Source organism: Rhinopithecus bieti, unplaced genomic scaffold, assembly GCF_001698545.2.
Source record: "Rhinopithecus bieti isolate Rb0 unplaced genomic scaffold, ASM169854v2 scaffold_46482, whole genome shotgun sequence".
Classification (NCBI taxonomy): Eukaryota; Metazoa; Chordata; class Mammalia; order Primates; family Cercopithecidae; genus Rhinopithecus; species Rhinopithecus bieti.
In genome coordinates, this window is record NW_016818769.1 from 588990 (window position 1) to 604385 (window position 15396).

Below are 15396 nucleotides of genomic sequence, written 5' to 3' on the forward strand. Positions count from 1 at the left end.
CTCTGCCTGTAGATGGACTGAGGTAGGAAGCTCACAGCATGGACTCTGCAGTGTTCCTGGCAAAATGTTTATGCTGAATTTAATCATGAGGACATTTTTAGGTAACTTCAGAATGTAGACCATCGAGCCAGACAGCTGACCTGTCCTCTACAAACAAGTCCATGTCACCACCATCAATGACAACAATAAAAAGATAAAGAGATGTTTTAGGTTCAAAATGACTAAAAAAGCATAAGATACCTAGTCTTTTACTCTTTTGAACCCAAAATGTCTCTTCTCCTTTTTGTTGTGTTCTTGGTGGTGACATGGACTGTTTGAAGGAGACAGCTCAGTTGTCCTGTTCAATGTTCTACATTCTGCAGTTGTCTGAGGATTACCTCCTATGAAACTCAGGCTAAGCGTTTTCAGCAAGAACATGGCATTGTTCATACTCTGCCCTGGCAGAGTCCTGGCTGACATGCAGTCTCCTACCAGCAGCTCTTGACTCCTGTTCTCTACACAATGGGAATTGAGAGGAGAAGCGTTAAGGCCTGTCAATGTTGTTTGTCCATCTGGGCATTGGTCTTCCTAGGTATTGATCACAATTGGAGGGGGATGGACTGTGGCTTCTCAAATCAAAGGATTGTAGTGGGTTGAAATCATCAAGAGTATTCTGTGTCTAAAATTCAGTCCTCAGTGAAGGATCCCTGCAGGGTTGTGTTTGGACTTGAACTTGCTTTGCTGTTTTAGTTGTTTTCATCAAGTGGAAAAGCTACTTTTGTGACATCCTTTCATCCTTTGCATCCTTCCAGCAGTATTTGGTATCTGTAGGGGAGAGAGAGAAAAAATCAAATGAACATTTGTGTCAGGTCCTCCTGATGGTTGTCTGGAGGGATTGCTAAGTAGTGATATCTCAGGGGCAAACTGATCTCCTGCTGGGAGGATTAGCTGAAAGGTGAGCCATGGGCTGGCTGAAGGGATCCACAAGTGAGAGGAAAAAGCTCATTAACTTCCCTGAACTCCTTGGGGTGCAGGATATAGGGACCGCGCCTATGCCCAACCAGCAGCGGGGAACATCGGCCCCTTTCCTTCTGATCCCCTCTGTCTGGAGCAGAGTGATGGCTTTTCCTCCCAGTGAGGATGTGCTCAGCATCCATCATGCCTGCCAAGAAGCAGAGAGGAGCAGAAGAGGGACCTTTTGCAGAGAAACCCACCCCATTACAACTCCATGTCCTAGTCTTCTAGGGAGGAACAGGAGGGCCATGGGAAGAACCATGGATATGAGAAGCAGCAGGAACCTCAGACAACATCCACGTCCAGGTCCATCTTTTACAACAGAGGATCAGTGATGCCACAGGGGTAAGACTGAACTAAGGGCACATGACTTGCTATTGACAACCCAGGAATTAGAATCTATCCACTAAGGCTGTTTCAATAAAGATTGGAGAAAGCGAGAGGAAAGGCTCCAATCTGGAGGTCTCAACAGTCATGAGAGGCGGTTGGGTCACCTTGACTAGGACAGGAATAAGGTTCTAGAAATAAATATGATATTGCTGCTGCCTGCTGCCTTCTTTGCTGGTTAAAAAAAAAAAAAAAAAGATAATTATAAGTATTGTCCAAAGGGGATCAGGAAAGAAAGGGAATTTTTAAAAGAGACTCAAAATGGTGTTAGCAAAGAGAAAGCGGGGACTGTAACCACGGCCCAACCATATTTTTCCTAAGTCCCTGAAATTGATTTCACATCTGTGTTCCACCTTAAGGCATTTCTAGAAAGTATTCTCAATTCTAGAGCAAGAAACTCTGAAGTACAAAGTGAATGGATTATGTTTTTGTTTTACTACGATTTCTCTCCCCTCCCACTTACTGTTTCCCCTAGTACATTTTGGGAAGGTTTCCTTTTAATATTTATGCTAGTGTTGGAAGAGAGGCAATGAAGAAGTATTCCAATCTCCTGCAGATTTTCAGTCTTACTTTGTTATTGTATTCTCTTCAGGAAAAGTGAAACCAGTGAGTTCTCTTTGGGGATTTCATGGAAGGTTAATAATTGACCAAAAGTAAAATTTTCACATTGCAGTGGTGAGTCCACTAGTGGGCTATAAAATGGGTGTGGGGAAATGTAAAGTGGAAATTTTCTTTTAAAATGCAAAAGAAAATACTAAATTCCACTATATGTAATGCAGGAGGTATTATTTCTGTACATTAGGTGTTAATATAATGACTGTTTCTTACTTGTATTCAAAATTGAGCAAGTGTGCTTCAAGCAGATGCTAAAAGTCTAATCTATTAATTTTCTTGTATTTTTTTCTATACTTTACAAACAGCACTACTGAGAGCAGAATACAGATCCCATGAAAGGCTAATAGATACGTGTGGATAGCCACACGTATGTGACACTTCCATGCCACTAACCTGAGGTCACAGTAGACCAGGGATCCTTCTCATCTTTAGCCACATATTAGAGTCACATGGGAGCATTTTAAAACTACAGATGCTCAAACCACACCCCAGGTCATATAAGTGAGAATCTCGAGGTGTGAGTTCAAGGCATTCATCTTAATTGAAATCTCACCAGGTGCTTATTACATGGCAGCAGGATTTAGAGATACTAAATGGACCAGCCCAATTTCCCATGATTTTCTTTCCTTTCCCCATTTATCTCATGATTGGTTTTGTTCCCAGTGGTTCCATGGATTGTAGCCTTCTTTCTGACAATTTCAGTTAAATCTCTCTCTTATCAATTGGGCTGGACCAAAGCAAACATTGTCCTGTAGACAGATTCTTGTCTATCATCTTGTGTATGCATAAAGCTGGTCCTGGAGTCACTTTTCTCAAAGTTAATTCGTAAAATGCTTTCTCATATACACTGGCCTCAAGATGCATCTGACTTGCATTTTAGACCCTTCACTGGACTTGTAGAAGTGGAAATGAGAATAAAAAGGAGAGAGGTTAGAATGATGAACTTCATGATGTATGCAGTTTTGAAGTCCTGCCCTCTGCATGTACTTTAGAACTGATGTCCCTTTAGAATGTCATAAACGTTCTCCAGTTAACGTCAGCTCAAGTGAGTCCATGAGGTGAGAACACTGAGACCCTGGCAACTCCATCCACGTTGCCACTAGGCTGCACATCTGGGGCTGAAGACAAACCTGACTCCAGGCCAGTGGGGAACTCCCACCTGTGACCCCGGTTCTGATTTAGTTTCCTAAGTGGGGCTCTTTGTGCTTAGTTTTAACACTTCCCGCTGACAGGAACAAGTGATGATCAAGTGTTGACTTAGTTGGGTTGCTCAAAAGAAGACTCAACAGGAAAATCGATGTGTAAATGATGTACTAAAGCAATGATTTCTGCTGAAAGAGGCAATGGAGTTTGGGATGCAGGGAGGAAAGGTAAATTTCCCAAGAGAATGTGTGATTCCGGGCAAACAACCCTGTGTTCAGCAGCTTAAACTATGCACTTGGATGAGGACAAGGAGGCCTGGCTCTCCCGTGGCCATGAGAGGGACTCTCAAGACACTAGAAGAAGGAATAGAGCAGAGTTCAGAGAGCAAAGAGAACATGAGGAGAGAAAGGGCCTGTCAGGGTGGGAGCCCATGGGACACAGAGGTAAGACCAGACATAGGTTCAAGCAGCTGTTGGAGAGAACAAATTGAAATGAAAAAGCAGTGGGAGAATGAGCTGTCACTATAGACAGAGAAATAAGAAGTGAGTGCAGCTATCAGCCATAGATGTGATTACCTCTGCACCCTAAGCTTGCAGGCCAGGGAATCTGCATGCCAGTCTCCGCTTGCTGAGCGGGAGTTTTCTTTTGATGATCTTTGGTTTCAGGACACTGGAGGCATGAATCTGGCCAATGACTTCACGCCCTTTTGTGTTGTCTGCTGAGCCTTCAAGTGCATCATCTTCCATCTGGGGAGGGTTCTTCATCCGCAGGGAGGGCTCTACAACCAGCTCTGAAAATAAAACCACAGCCAATAGGATCCACTGGCACCCATGATCTTACTGTGACTTTCTCTTCCACCCGGAGGACATCAAATCAGGAAAGTGGCCTTGGAGAAGAAAGTCCAAAGGGTGAGGGGAAGCCAATAGAGTCACTTTAATATTTTCTTTTTTCTTGATCTTTCCTACATTACTGAGCAATGGTAAGATTGCCAGGAGCCAAAGGCACTGCCAATTCACAAAAATATTCAAGAAACATAGGATTAAGAAACACAAATAGCTTCCAGGTAGATAAGGCAAAGGCAAGGAAATAACACTGTATGTAGGGTATGCTTTGGGGAGAGCAGAGATTACAAAAATCAAGTTAAATCAGAGCTGGGTTCAAACAGGAGATGGGAATGGAAGGGTCTGGCAGGGTGGCAGCCCATGTGGCACAGAGGTGAGACCAGACAGAGGTGACAGCAGCTGATGAGAGGAAAGAACCAGGAAGACTAAACCTAGATAATTTACAAAAGATGTATCATTATATGATTTACTACATATATATATGTACCGTAGATAGCATACACACCAGATATGCATAGTCACACATAATAGGACAAATGATATAAATCTGTACATGTTAATTTAAAGAAATGCATGTATCTGTACATGTTGGTTTAAAGAATAAATGTTATATAGGGATTTTGGAGAGATTGAATGTAACAGTGTCATCACTATTCTAGTCCATTCAAATTGGAAAAAAAATTAGAGACATGAGAAGAATGAGAAAGAAAAGGTGTGAGAGAAACAGATGACCTGGTAGACAGCAGGGAGAAATCACCAGGTGAAGCAAAATATTAATGAAACAGAAGGCATTCACTCTTTCTTCTTACCTGGGGCCTGGTTCAGGCTCTGGACTCCAGGGAAAGTGTGCAAGAGGGAGTGTGTCTGAGCCAGTGGGGTGAGTCTTGGCTGGGGGCATGAGAATCCATAGATAAGCAAAGGAGAGTCCAGTGGGAAGAAATCAGTTTAAGTCATCCCAGCACGTGTCAGGGACTGCATATCCCCCAACACTCCCTGAGCGCCTTCCATGTGCCCTCTCCATGGGTCCAGATGGTGCTCGTTATCTCACGCAACCCTCCCTCCTCCTGAGGACGGGGGTCCCCTCATTCCTCAGCTGAGGGCATCGCCTGACAGATGAGCACCAGGCAGCCCCAGGGGCTCCAGGAGGAGATACTGAGTGGGACGGAGAGTGAGAATGAACACGACCCAGGTTTTAAGGAAATCTGAGCGGAAGTGGATCCCTGGGAGACGGAAACTGAGGACATGGCCGTGGACATGAGTGGAGAATTTGAACTAAATGGAATTTCATAAAAGACACTGATGTGAACACTTTCCATGTGAAAGTTGCCCTTTTATTTCAAAAAAAGCAGAAGAAAAAGCAGAAGAAGCTGGACATGTCAGGAGACTGAGTGTGGGCCCAGGATTTACACTGTTACTCCATGTGCCTCATAGGTTGTTACTGAAAGTGCTGATAGGGGAACATTGGCTTCATGAGGGATGGGGAAGGAGAGGAAGAAAACTGGCAGAGGAGTCTGTGTGAGAAAGGAAAGGAAGAGGGGCCCTAGAAAGCAGAGATCTTCATAACTGCTCTACCTCACAGGAGACATCATCCGTGAAGTCACTTTCTAAGTGTAAATTGAGCAGAAAGATCTTAAAAGGATTAGATAACACCCATTCATAAGTTTATTGGGCAATTCTTATGGAATCAAGCCCTTTGGAAATTTTCATAATTAATATTCCCAATAATGATTACAGGTAGATATTATTTTTCAGATGAGGGAACAGAGATGTAAATAGCAAAAAGACAAAAACCTTGGCCAAAGTCAACAAGCAGAAAGTGGCAAACCCAGGACCTGAGAGCAGATTTGGTCCTAAGCTCCAGGCCTTTGCTCATCTCACTGGGTTGTAGCATTGTGAATTTCAGCTTGACCCTGAGGAAGCATGGGAGGCCCCATTCTCTCCTCTACCCACAGCACTGTGACCACCAACACCTGGATTAGAGCTTCATGACTCCGTTTCCTTCCCTACCTTGGAAGTTCCATTGGTTCCCAGAATCAGTGTTGGCTGCGAAGCTGCAGATGGTGGAGGAAGGGCCCCGCATGGCCAAGCCATTCCCTTGATCCAGCTGTAGTCGCAGACAACTGGGCACCAGGGTGCTTGGTTCCAGCTGTGCATGTGAAATGTGCACCTCTGACAGGGGGTGGCTCAAGTCTCCACTCCAAGTCCCTTGGGGACAGGCCGTCTTGGTGGGAGCTGAAAGGAGAAGGGGCTTCAGTAGGAATAATCTGAATTTTCCCTTTGTTAAGCACGCCTAGAACACCCATCCCCAATGTCCCTGCTGTCAGTAAAGCCACCCAGTGACCCACGCCACACAGACAGACATCATGTAAATGCAGGTGACGTGACATTTCCTGTCTGTGCCTGGGGACGCTGACATGGCAGGGGCCCAGGCTGGGGTGTCCCTGAAATGAAAAACCTTTGCTTCAGCCCAGAGGGCTTTGGATTGTCTAACAAGACCATCACAATTATTCTCTTATTATTCAATTCTTTCTTGTGACAAGAGGGAAGGTTCTAGAGAGGCCTCAGAGCACAGGAGAGGAGGAGCTGTTTTTCTTCACACACAGGGATGTAAGAACAGGCCAAGAATTAGAACTGTGAGGCTTTGAGAAAGAACCACGCAAAAGGGGGCTGGGATGCCACAGACCAAACACTAAGTGAGGCAAACTTTTATGGGTTCTGGGACATTTTGAATTTCCCATTGCCTATAATGGTTTGACCCTCTACCCACACATATCCATCCTATTGCCATATAGTAGGTGTCAGCAGACAGAGGCAATGCAGGAGAGGGACCAGTCCCTTCCTGGAAATTCAGGGGCCACAAGAGCCACAGATCAGCATGTGCGGTTCCTTAGGAAGGTCACAGAGGACACGATCCTCACATTACCCACTCCTCCAGTGGGGTTCGGGTGGCACCCCTTAAACAAATTGTTTCCATTTCCCCAGGGAGAGGAATAGCATTCTGAGTGGACTAAGAAAAGACTTCCAATGACCTTACGCCAGTCCAGGTTGGGCTCAGGAGGGGGACTGGGCCCGCAGGGCCGGATCCACGTTGCTGGGGGCTCCTCTCTCTCCTCCCCTCTCCACATCTTCATTCTCTGCAAGGTTTTCTAAGTTTTCTTAAAAACGCCTCAGTGTCCTCAGCTCTAATATGCAAATGCCACTGCCCACTTGGGAGTGTCCTTTGAGACCTGAATGGGTTATAGCAGGACAGAGCTTGCTTGCAAGGGTCAGGGCATACAGCAGGTGCAAGGTCAGTGTGTATTTTAATTGTTTCGTGAATCACTGTGATTCTAGAAAAGCATTTGCTGTTTTGAAACTCAGGGAGAAATGCAAAATAGGAACGGGGATGGTCCCAGTATGAAAGGTACTTACTGACCAAAATAGAATAGAGGCCAACATCTTTGTTGCTAGTTTCTTTTTGTGTGTGTGCCTGTGTTTGTGTGTGTGTGTGAGTGTGTGACACAGGGTTTCACTTTGTTGCTCAAGCTGCAGTGCAGTGGTGCTATCGTAGCTCCGTGCAGCCTCAACTAACCAGGCTCAGGTGATCCTTCCACCTCAGCCTCCCGAGAAGCTGGGACTACAGGTGTGTACCACCATGCCCTGCTAATTTTTTTTGTAGAGACAGGGTTTCACCACGTTACCCATGCTGGTCTCAAACTCCTGTGCTCAGGTGATCCACCTCCTTGGCCTCTCGAAGTGCTGGAATTACAGGTGTGAATCACCACACCTGGCATTTTTGCTAATTTTATTACAACATAATCCAATATACTGGGGGACATCACAGAGTTACTTGCTCTTACTAGAAGATAATGTAATGGGTAAAATCCCCAGCAATCCACATCAAATTCCCAGAATTGAAGTTAAAAAAAAAGAGAATGAGCAAGAAGAAATGAAAACTGGATTTTGTTTTTACACATCCTGTGGAGCTGCTATCTCATGGGGCACTTGCTCAGAGGAAGGGTTTTCTGGACGTCATGGGGACAGGAACAACTCTGCTTTGCTCATCGGTTACGCCAGAACCTCATGAGGGACACTAGTTGTTGATGATTTTCATGAGAATGTAGCACTGAGACCAAAACTTGATTGAAGCTAAAAACCCACATGTGGAGAAAACCACTGGAGCTCTGCAGAGGATGCAAGCCTGGCCACACATAAAGGAAGGGACGCTGGACTGTGTCAGTGGAGGGAAGACCCCTCAGAGGAAGTAGAGCCGCAGTCCCCAGCCTTTTTTAGCACCAGGGTCTGGTTTCATGGAAGACAGTTTTTCAGGGACCAGGTTAGGGGAGATGGTTTTGGGATGATTCAGGCACATTACATTTACTGTGCACTTTATTTCTACAAATATTACATTGTAATATATAATGAAATAATTATACAACTCACCATAATGTAGAATCAGTGGGAGCCTTAAGCTCATTTTCCTGCAACTAGATGGTCTCATCTGGGGGTGACAGTCACTGGGAGACAGTGACAGATCATCAGGCATTAGATTCTCATAAGGAAAGCACAATCCAGATTCCTGGCATGTGCAATTCACAATAGGGTTCGAGCTCCTGTGAGAATCTAATGCCACTGCTGATCTGACAGGAGGTGGCATCCAGGCTGAAAAGCTCTCTCACTGCTCACCTCCTGCTCTGCGGCCCAGTTCCTAACAGGTCATGGACCCGTAATGGCCCATGGCCCCAGGGCTGGGGATTCCTGAAGAAGAGAATCTAGCTTGGGACACAGGAATCATGAAACAGGCCTCTAAATAATTGGTAAAAACTCCGAGCATATCTGGATGGCCAGAGAAAAGGGCATGTAGTTAGCAACATAATTTCAGGAAAGAGAGTTTCCCTATCTTAAAGAAGGAGGTCTGTTATATAAATTTCTTTAGCTAAGCTACTGTGGCCAAAGCTTTGCAATAAGCCCTCACCACACCCCTCTCTGGCCTATTTTGATACCCACAGCCTGCTCTTGTGAGAAGGAGCCAGGTGACAGAGGAGGCACTTGGGACAGGAGAAGTGGAAGTTCTACCCAGTGGATGTCTGTGCTTAAAACTGGACCCAAGAGCCAAATTCAAAACAGGCTCAGTGTATAGGGCCTGCCTGCAGAGGTGATCTCTCTCAGCTGCACAAGTTGCAGAAACAAAACATATAGAGGCTGCCTGGGAGGACAGTGGAGTGACCTCCAGGCTGGAGTACTCACAGGCTATATCCAGAGCAGAGCAGACAAGGTGATCCTCCAATGAGGACAAGGTGCTGCTATAAGGGTGATGGCAGTCAGACAGGTCACGGTGAACTAAAGGACTCAAGTAAACTTCATCCATGGAGTCCTCTGGGATTTCCTGCTCCTTCACCTCTGGAAGCTCCTGGCTGAGCCTGGGGTAAAGAAGACAGAAGATAAACGCCAGACAGAACCAACACCACTACGCCCAGCTGGTTCTATAGGGAGGCCCTCAGGAAGGCCCAGAGGAAGCAAAGTACAGTCCCCTCAGGGAGATACAACCATCCTTCCCTGTCTCGAGCAGGAGACAGAGCGTGAGAGGCTTTCAGTGCACTGGGCAGGAAATGAGCTGGGGAGGAAGGAAATGGAGTGATCCCTGTGGGAAACTGTTGCATACATTTTCTTGAAATTAGCATCATTGGCCAAATGAATACAGGCTCTTGAGTCTTCACAGAGTTCCTGTATCCTCAGCATCTCTTGTTCTCAACATTGTAGCATGACATGCGTTATTTTCATTAACTTTCCTGCTGTCAAATACTTGTAAACATGGTACTGTCAAATACTTGTAAACATGGTAATGCCAAGGAGGCAGACATCAGGTGTGCAACTCCACTTTAATCAAAAAGGACAGAAAAGGGGACTGCAGAAAATGTCTGTGACTGATCAGTTCAACAGAGTCAACTGAATGCAGATTAATAGAATTGAAAGGAATTATTAAGGAAGAAATACAGATACAGGTGTACAATGAAAAGAGTCAACCTTATGAATATGGCTATTTCATGGTTGGCTGAACAGACGGAACAGGTATATTCTACACACTCTGATTTTCCCTGCATCTGAGACTCCAGATATCAACACTGAATTAACTGTCCATGATTCCTCAGAGTTACCTGGGGCACGGTGGGTCTTGATCTTCTACCTCCTCTTGATCCTTTTCAATTTCTGCAAGTAAATTCAGACAGAGACAGACACATTAAGCAGGTTCTCCTACACACACAAACAATCCACTGTGCAGTCCTAACATAGGAACATCAGTTTCCTCAGTGGGAGAACAAGACAATGTGAAATATTCCAGGAGGCCTGAGGTCCTATCATGAGAGAGATGCCTTGGTTTTCTTCCCTGAGCCTAGGAATGAAATCTCCCTGTTCTGGTAGATCATTATCCCAACATCAACCATCCTGATTTTGTGCAAATAGTTATGCAATTTTTTCACACCAATTCAAGGCAAATACCTCAATTGCTTTCTAAAAGGAAAACTGCAATATTCAGCCTTCAGTCATCAAACACCCACATTGTTCACGGTGGCAAGGAGTTTAGACACTGAAATTAGAATGAAGGAGAGAATATACAGACCCTCAAATCAAAATGAATTTTTGGCACTACAAAGAGACATTGGCATTTCGTGATATCTAGGAGTGACAAGGCCCAGTCTTGTTTCTAGACACATAACAAAAGCAAATGTACTGCTCACCTAAAACAGGCCAACATCAAGGACACAGAGAATGAGGCTAGGTTCTTTAAAACCTAGGTAATATGTTTAATGAAAAGTAGACAAAGATGCCACTGGCCTTGGGCTGGCATAGAATCTCAAAGGACATGGCTGGAGAAAGAAACTTGTAAGGAACACAATAGCTGGCAAGATGAATCTTATTCAGATTAAGAGGCCTGACAGATACCTGTTGGGCACGTGCTGCGTAGGTTGGTGTGAATTTGTCAATGTCGTGACAGTGGCCCAGGGTGACACAGGCCCGGTCTGAGATGAGGAAGAGAGCAAAGCTCACTGACCCACCCCATGTCTGTGCTTCAAACTTGATTTTTGATTCTGATGCAAATCATCCTGTCTGTGAGTCCTGCCCACCCTAATGACACGTCTCAGTCCAGCCAGGGGTGCAAGGATTACGGAGTCTACCTGGGACACCAATTGGAGATTTATCGTGTTCACAATGGAGTACTCACTGTCTACAAGAGCCAAGCTGACTTGCTTGTCTTCAAAACAGTACGAAGTGCTCCCATAAGGGCGGTAGGAGTGAGGTAGGTCAGGAAGGATGGAAGGAGTCAAGCAACATCCATCCAGTGACTCCTGGGGGACTTCACGCTTGTCCCCCCTCAGCGGTCCCCTGCTGAGCCTGTAAGGTAGGAAGGAGTAAGGATTAATCCAAGGAGTTTCAGAGCCCCTGCTGGATGCACATGAGGCAGGAGGGAGTGATGGCAGAAACAAATGGGGCAGCCCATTAAAGAGTTCAATATTCTCCTCTTCTTGGTGGGTCACAGTGTGGTTGCCCTGGGGTAGGTTGCAATACAGAGAGAGGGAAAGAGAGATGAGAGAGAGAGAGAAGCACCAGGAGCTCAGCGAAGTGGCCAGATCACGACTTTCGGAGGAAGGAGACTGAGTCTCTCTCTGCTATGCGTGCAAGGTGTGAACTTACTGAATATCCTGTTCCATAATGGAGGCTTCATTCCTTCTTTTAAATGGTGTTAATTTTATGTGTAGACAACCAAGTAAACATTAGCTTTTGAGGCAAAACTAATATTCTCCAGAATCTCAGCGCATCAAGGTCCTATTCCTCATTCACTATGTGCTGGCGGTATAACAGTAATTTTTTGCTACCTAAATTTCCTTGCCCGTTGAAATGCCTAGCACTTGATGTTAATGCAAGAACCAGCAGAATCAGATATGAATCTCAGGCTTGGTTGAAAAGACATAAGAAAGAGATTAGCTGCTTTATGGAAATCTCTGGCGGCCAGCTGATTAGTATTGTTCACAGGGAAACAACTGGGTTTTATGTACTGACCTGAGAAGTTAATAGCGAAAGGCCAACGCGGTGCAAGTAACACAATGCAAATGTAAACATGCGTTAGACAAGGATCATTTCTGGTTGCTGAAGGGTGAATTAGCGCTATATTCAGCGACTTTCAAGTTTTTCTGCGGGATATGAGTTCCACAGGTATCACCCATGAATTGAGTAGCCCCTGATATTTTTTTTAGTTACCTGGGATCAACGCGTTTCTTTTCCTTTCACCTCTTCAAGATTATTTTGCTGTTTCTGCCAAGTAATATTAAGGAAGACAGGTCAACATGAACTGGATTCCATCATACATGCTACAAACCTTGTGTCATAACCTACCTAGCGGCATAAATTATACTTGGTTGATTGATAACAGCGCTATTGCTGAGATAAACCTTTCCAGGAGGGGCCTCAGGGTGCCAGCCCTTGTGAGAAGTCACTTAGGTTTGCTTTCCTGAGCATTGCGAGCAAATCCCCCCTGATATAGCACAGGTCATCATCACAGCTCCCTTTCAGTCCTGGGAGTTCACAGCAAACATGCTAACCATATCCTATCTTACTAACAGATCCTTGGGCGATACTACTAAATGGCTTGCCTAGCAGGTTCCTGCAGTATTCAGCAGTGGTTTCTTCAGATAGCTGGTTGTCCGGTGTTGTGTAGAATGCTCCCATTTTATAGGGACTAGATTAAATCAAAGGCATCTCTAATGCAACATGGATACATTGGCCTTTCATGTGGCAGGGAGTTCCAGGGCCCTGCCTCCTTTCAGAACAGTACAAAATCTAGGGTAGTGGGTGTTATGTTCTTGGTACTCAGAGACTTCTTAGCTAAGACAAGCTGCTAAAAGGGGAGGGGAGTCTAGCCTGACGAGAAGTGAACGAGGTAATGACAAGCTCCAAGAATATAGGTAAAGGCTGCCAGCGGCCTTGGGACAGGGCAAGAGAAGCTCAGGTTGTTTTGGGAGGGGAAAATTAGAAGATTTCATGTGAGATGACAGATGAAATCTAACACCAGGAGGACTGCTGGGATACATCCTGCCACCAGGCTGCAGAGGTGGGTTATGAATTTGTCAGGTCACCTTACGGTACAGTGATTTGCCAATGGGGCAAAGGATGAAGGACAATGTGTTGTTTTGGAGGAGGATGGAGCACAACTTGACCCTAGGCATGCCTCCTCAACCAATCCTAGAGCCCGTTCGTAACCTGTATATAAGCATTAGTGTCTTCCTGAAGGTATGACATCTCTCATATGGACAGATTGTGGTGGTGGAAAGAATAGGGAGCCTACCTAGGAAGCCAAGTGGAGTTTCATCCCATTTGGAATTGGAGTAATCCCTGGCAACACCCTGAGCGGAGCCAACTTTCTCTTCATCCAGTGCCAAGAAAGTGACTTCATGATGTGGGTAAGAGTTGGATATATCATGGTGTCTAGAATGAGAAAAAACACATTCCTCTAGTAAGTCCTGCAAGACTCCCTTCTCGTCAGACTCCTGCACCCTCCTGATGAGCCGGGTAGGATAGGAACAACAGCAGATTAGATCAAGACAGACTCAACACCAGAGCGTCTCAGGTGATTTGATAGGACACAAAGGGAGTGGTCAGAGAAAGCAAAGGGGGAGTCTCCTCCAAGAGAGAAAACCCATCCTTCTAAATGTGGGGTGGATATGACTGCCCTGGGGACAGAGCAAACGCGAGCAGCAGGTGCTCAGTGCACTTGCCACAAATGAGTTGTTGCAGGAGACCCAGACTCTCCCTGTAAACTAGCAGCATAACCTGCAGCAGAGAGAACTAACACAGGCCTTCACTTCCTTCACACAAATGGCATTGACATTTACATGCATCATCCAAGTGAACAGAGCTCTTGAGGCATTCCAGACACACACATGCTGTGTTTTCAGTTCCCCCTTTTTCAAATTTTGACATCATATGAAATTTTTAATTTTCTCTCTTGCAACTAAGTAGTTGCCAACATGCTGACACAAAGCAGAGAGAAAGCAGATATGCATCTCACTCTGGATTAACCACATGGGAGACCACAGGTGAGATCAGGAAATCCCTGAGTTTAGTCAGTTCACCTGGTTCAACTGATTGTCGGTTCCCATGCTTGAGAGGGATTAAGAAATGAAAGCTATTCAAGTACCACAATAAAGAAGACAACATTGTTAAAGGAGTAATTTGCAGTTGGATGAATGGATGAGACAATTCTATTCGTCACTTCCTATTTTCCCTGGATCCGTGGTGTCCAGGTGTCATTACTGAACTAACAGTCCACAAATCCAGTTACCTGGGGAGCACTGGCGCTTTCCCCTCCTCTTCCTCATGATCATTTTGATTTTCTGTAAACAAATTCAGAAGAGCAGGTCACAGTAAGGAAATCACACTTCACACAAGCCAAAATCAGCGCCCAGTCATGGTGCAAGACATAAATATCTTCAGTGTAAGAATGTGACATTTTGACAGGAAGGTTCTAAGGTACCGTAAATTAAGTCTTGTCAGAAGTAGATGAGCCTTCTTTCCAGACCCATGGAACAAAATCTCCCTTGTCTGGTAGATCATAATCACCTCTCCTCTGATCTAAGTCTGCACCAACAGTTAAACAAAACTTTTCTCACAAGAATTCAAGAATTGCCCTAACTACTTTCCAGAAGTGTTGTTGCTATACCGATTTATCTCATCAAATATCATGGTCAATGAATGGTTAGAGAAATTTATATAGGAGACTGAACTGATGGATAAATTCTAACAACCCTTGCATAAAAAAGGATCTGCGGTGCTACACAGAAACATTGGCCACTCATGGGGTGAAGAACTCAGGGCCCAGCCTTGTTTAGGGAAACTTCTAAGCAAGATAAAGGTAGAAGTGTTTATGTCCTGCTTTCAAGGTGACTGCTTAGCTGGGACAAGCTGACCTAAAGGAGACCAAGTCTGGGGCTGAGAACAACGAATCCAGAGAAACAACGTCTCCAAATACACAGGCAAGACTGTCAGTGGCATGTGACAGGCATAGAAACTCCATGGACATTGTTCAGGGACACAAATCATTATTGCATGTGACAAGAGACATAGGAACCGAGCCAGAAGGCCTGACAGCTACCTCCTGTACACAGATGGCTATGACTTTGTCACACCTGCCTGTGGTCCAATATGCTGACATTGGGGCCAAGAAGACAAACTGATGCCGTGGGCCAAGGAGGAGAGGAAAGTTCTCTGACCCTTGGATAAATGTGTGCAATATTCCCTCGTAGTTTCTTTTCTTGCTTTCTGTGTGCAATATCCCATCACGGTTTCTTTTCTTTTCTTTTCTTTTATTTCCCTTCCCTTCCTTTCTCTTTCTCTTTCTCTCTTTCTCTTTCTTTCTTTCTTTCTTTCTTTCTTTCTTTCTTTC

At 45.0% G+C, this 15396-nt stretch overlaps 1 protein-coding gene across 1 annotated transcript in view; it reads right to left on the minus strand.

Moving 5' to 3' along the window:
- Window positions 1-738: 738 nt before the first annotated feature.
- LOC108518812 (neuroblastoma breakpoint family member 4-like) overlaps window positions 739-15396 on the minus strand; it is a 19835-nt gene continuing 5177 nt past the window's right edge. Inside the window, 10 exon segments of the mRNA XM_017857454.1 lie at window positions 739-804; window positions 3714-3928; window positions 5988-6212; window positions 9207-9379; window positions 10115-10166; window positions 11182-11351; window positions 12216-12226; window positions 12228-12268; window positions 13300-13439; window positions 14296-14347. Coding sequence (XP_017712943.1) covers window positions 739-804; window positions 3714-3928; window positions 5988-6212; window positions 9207-9379; window positions 10115-10166; window positions 11182-11351; window positions 12216-12226; window positions 12228-12268; window positions 13300-13439; window positions 14296-14347 — 1145 coding nt within the window.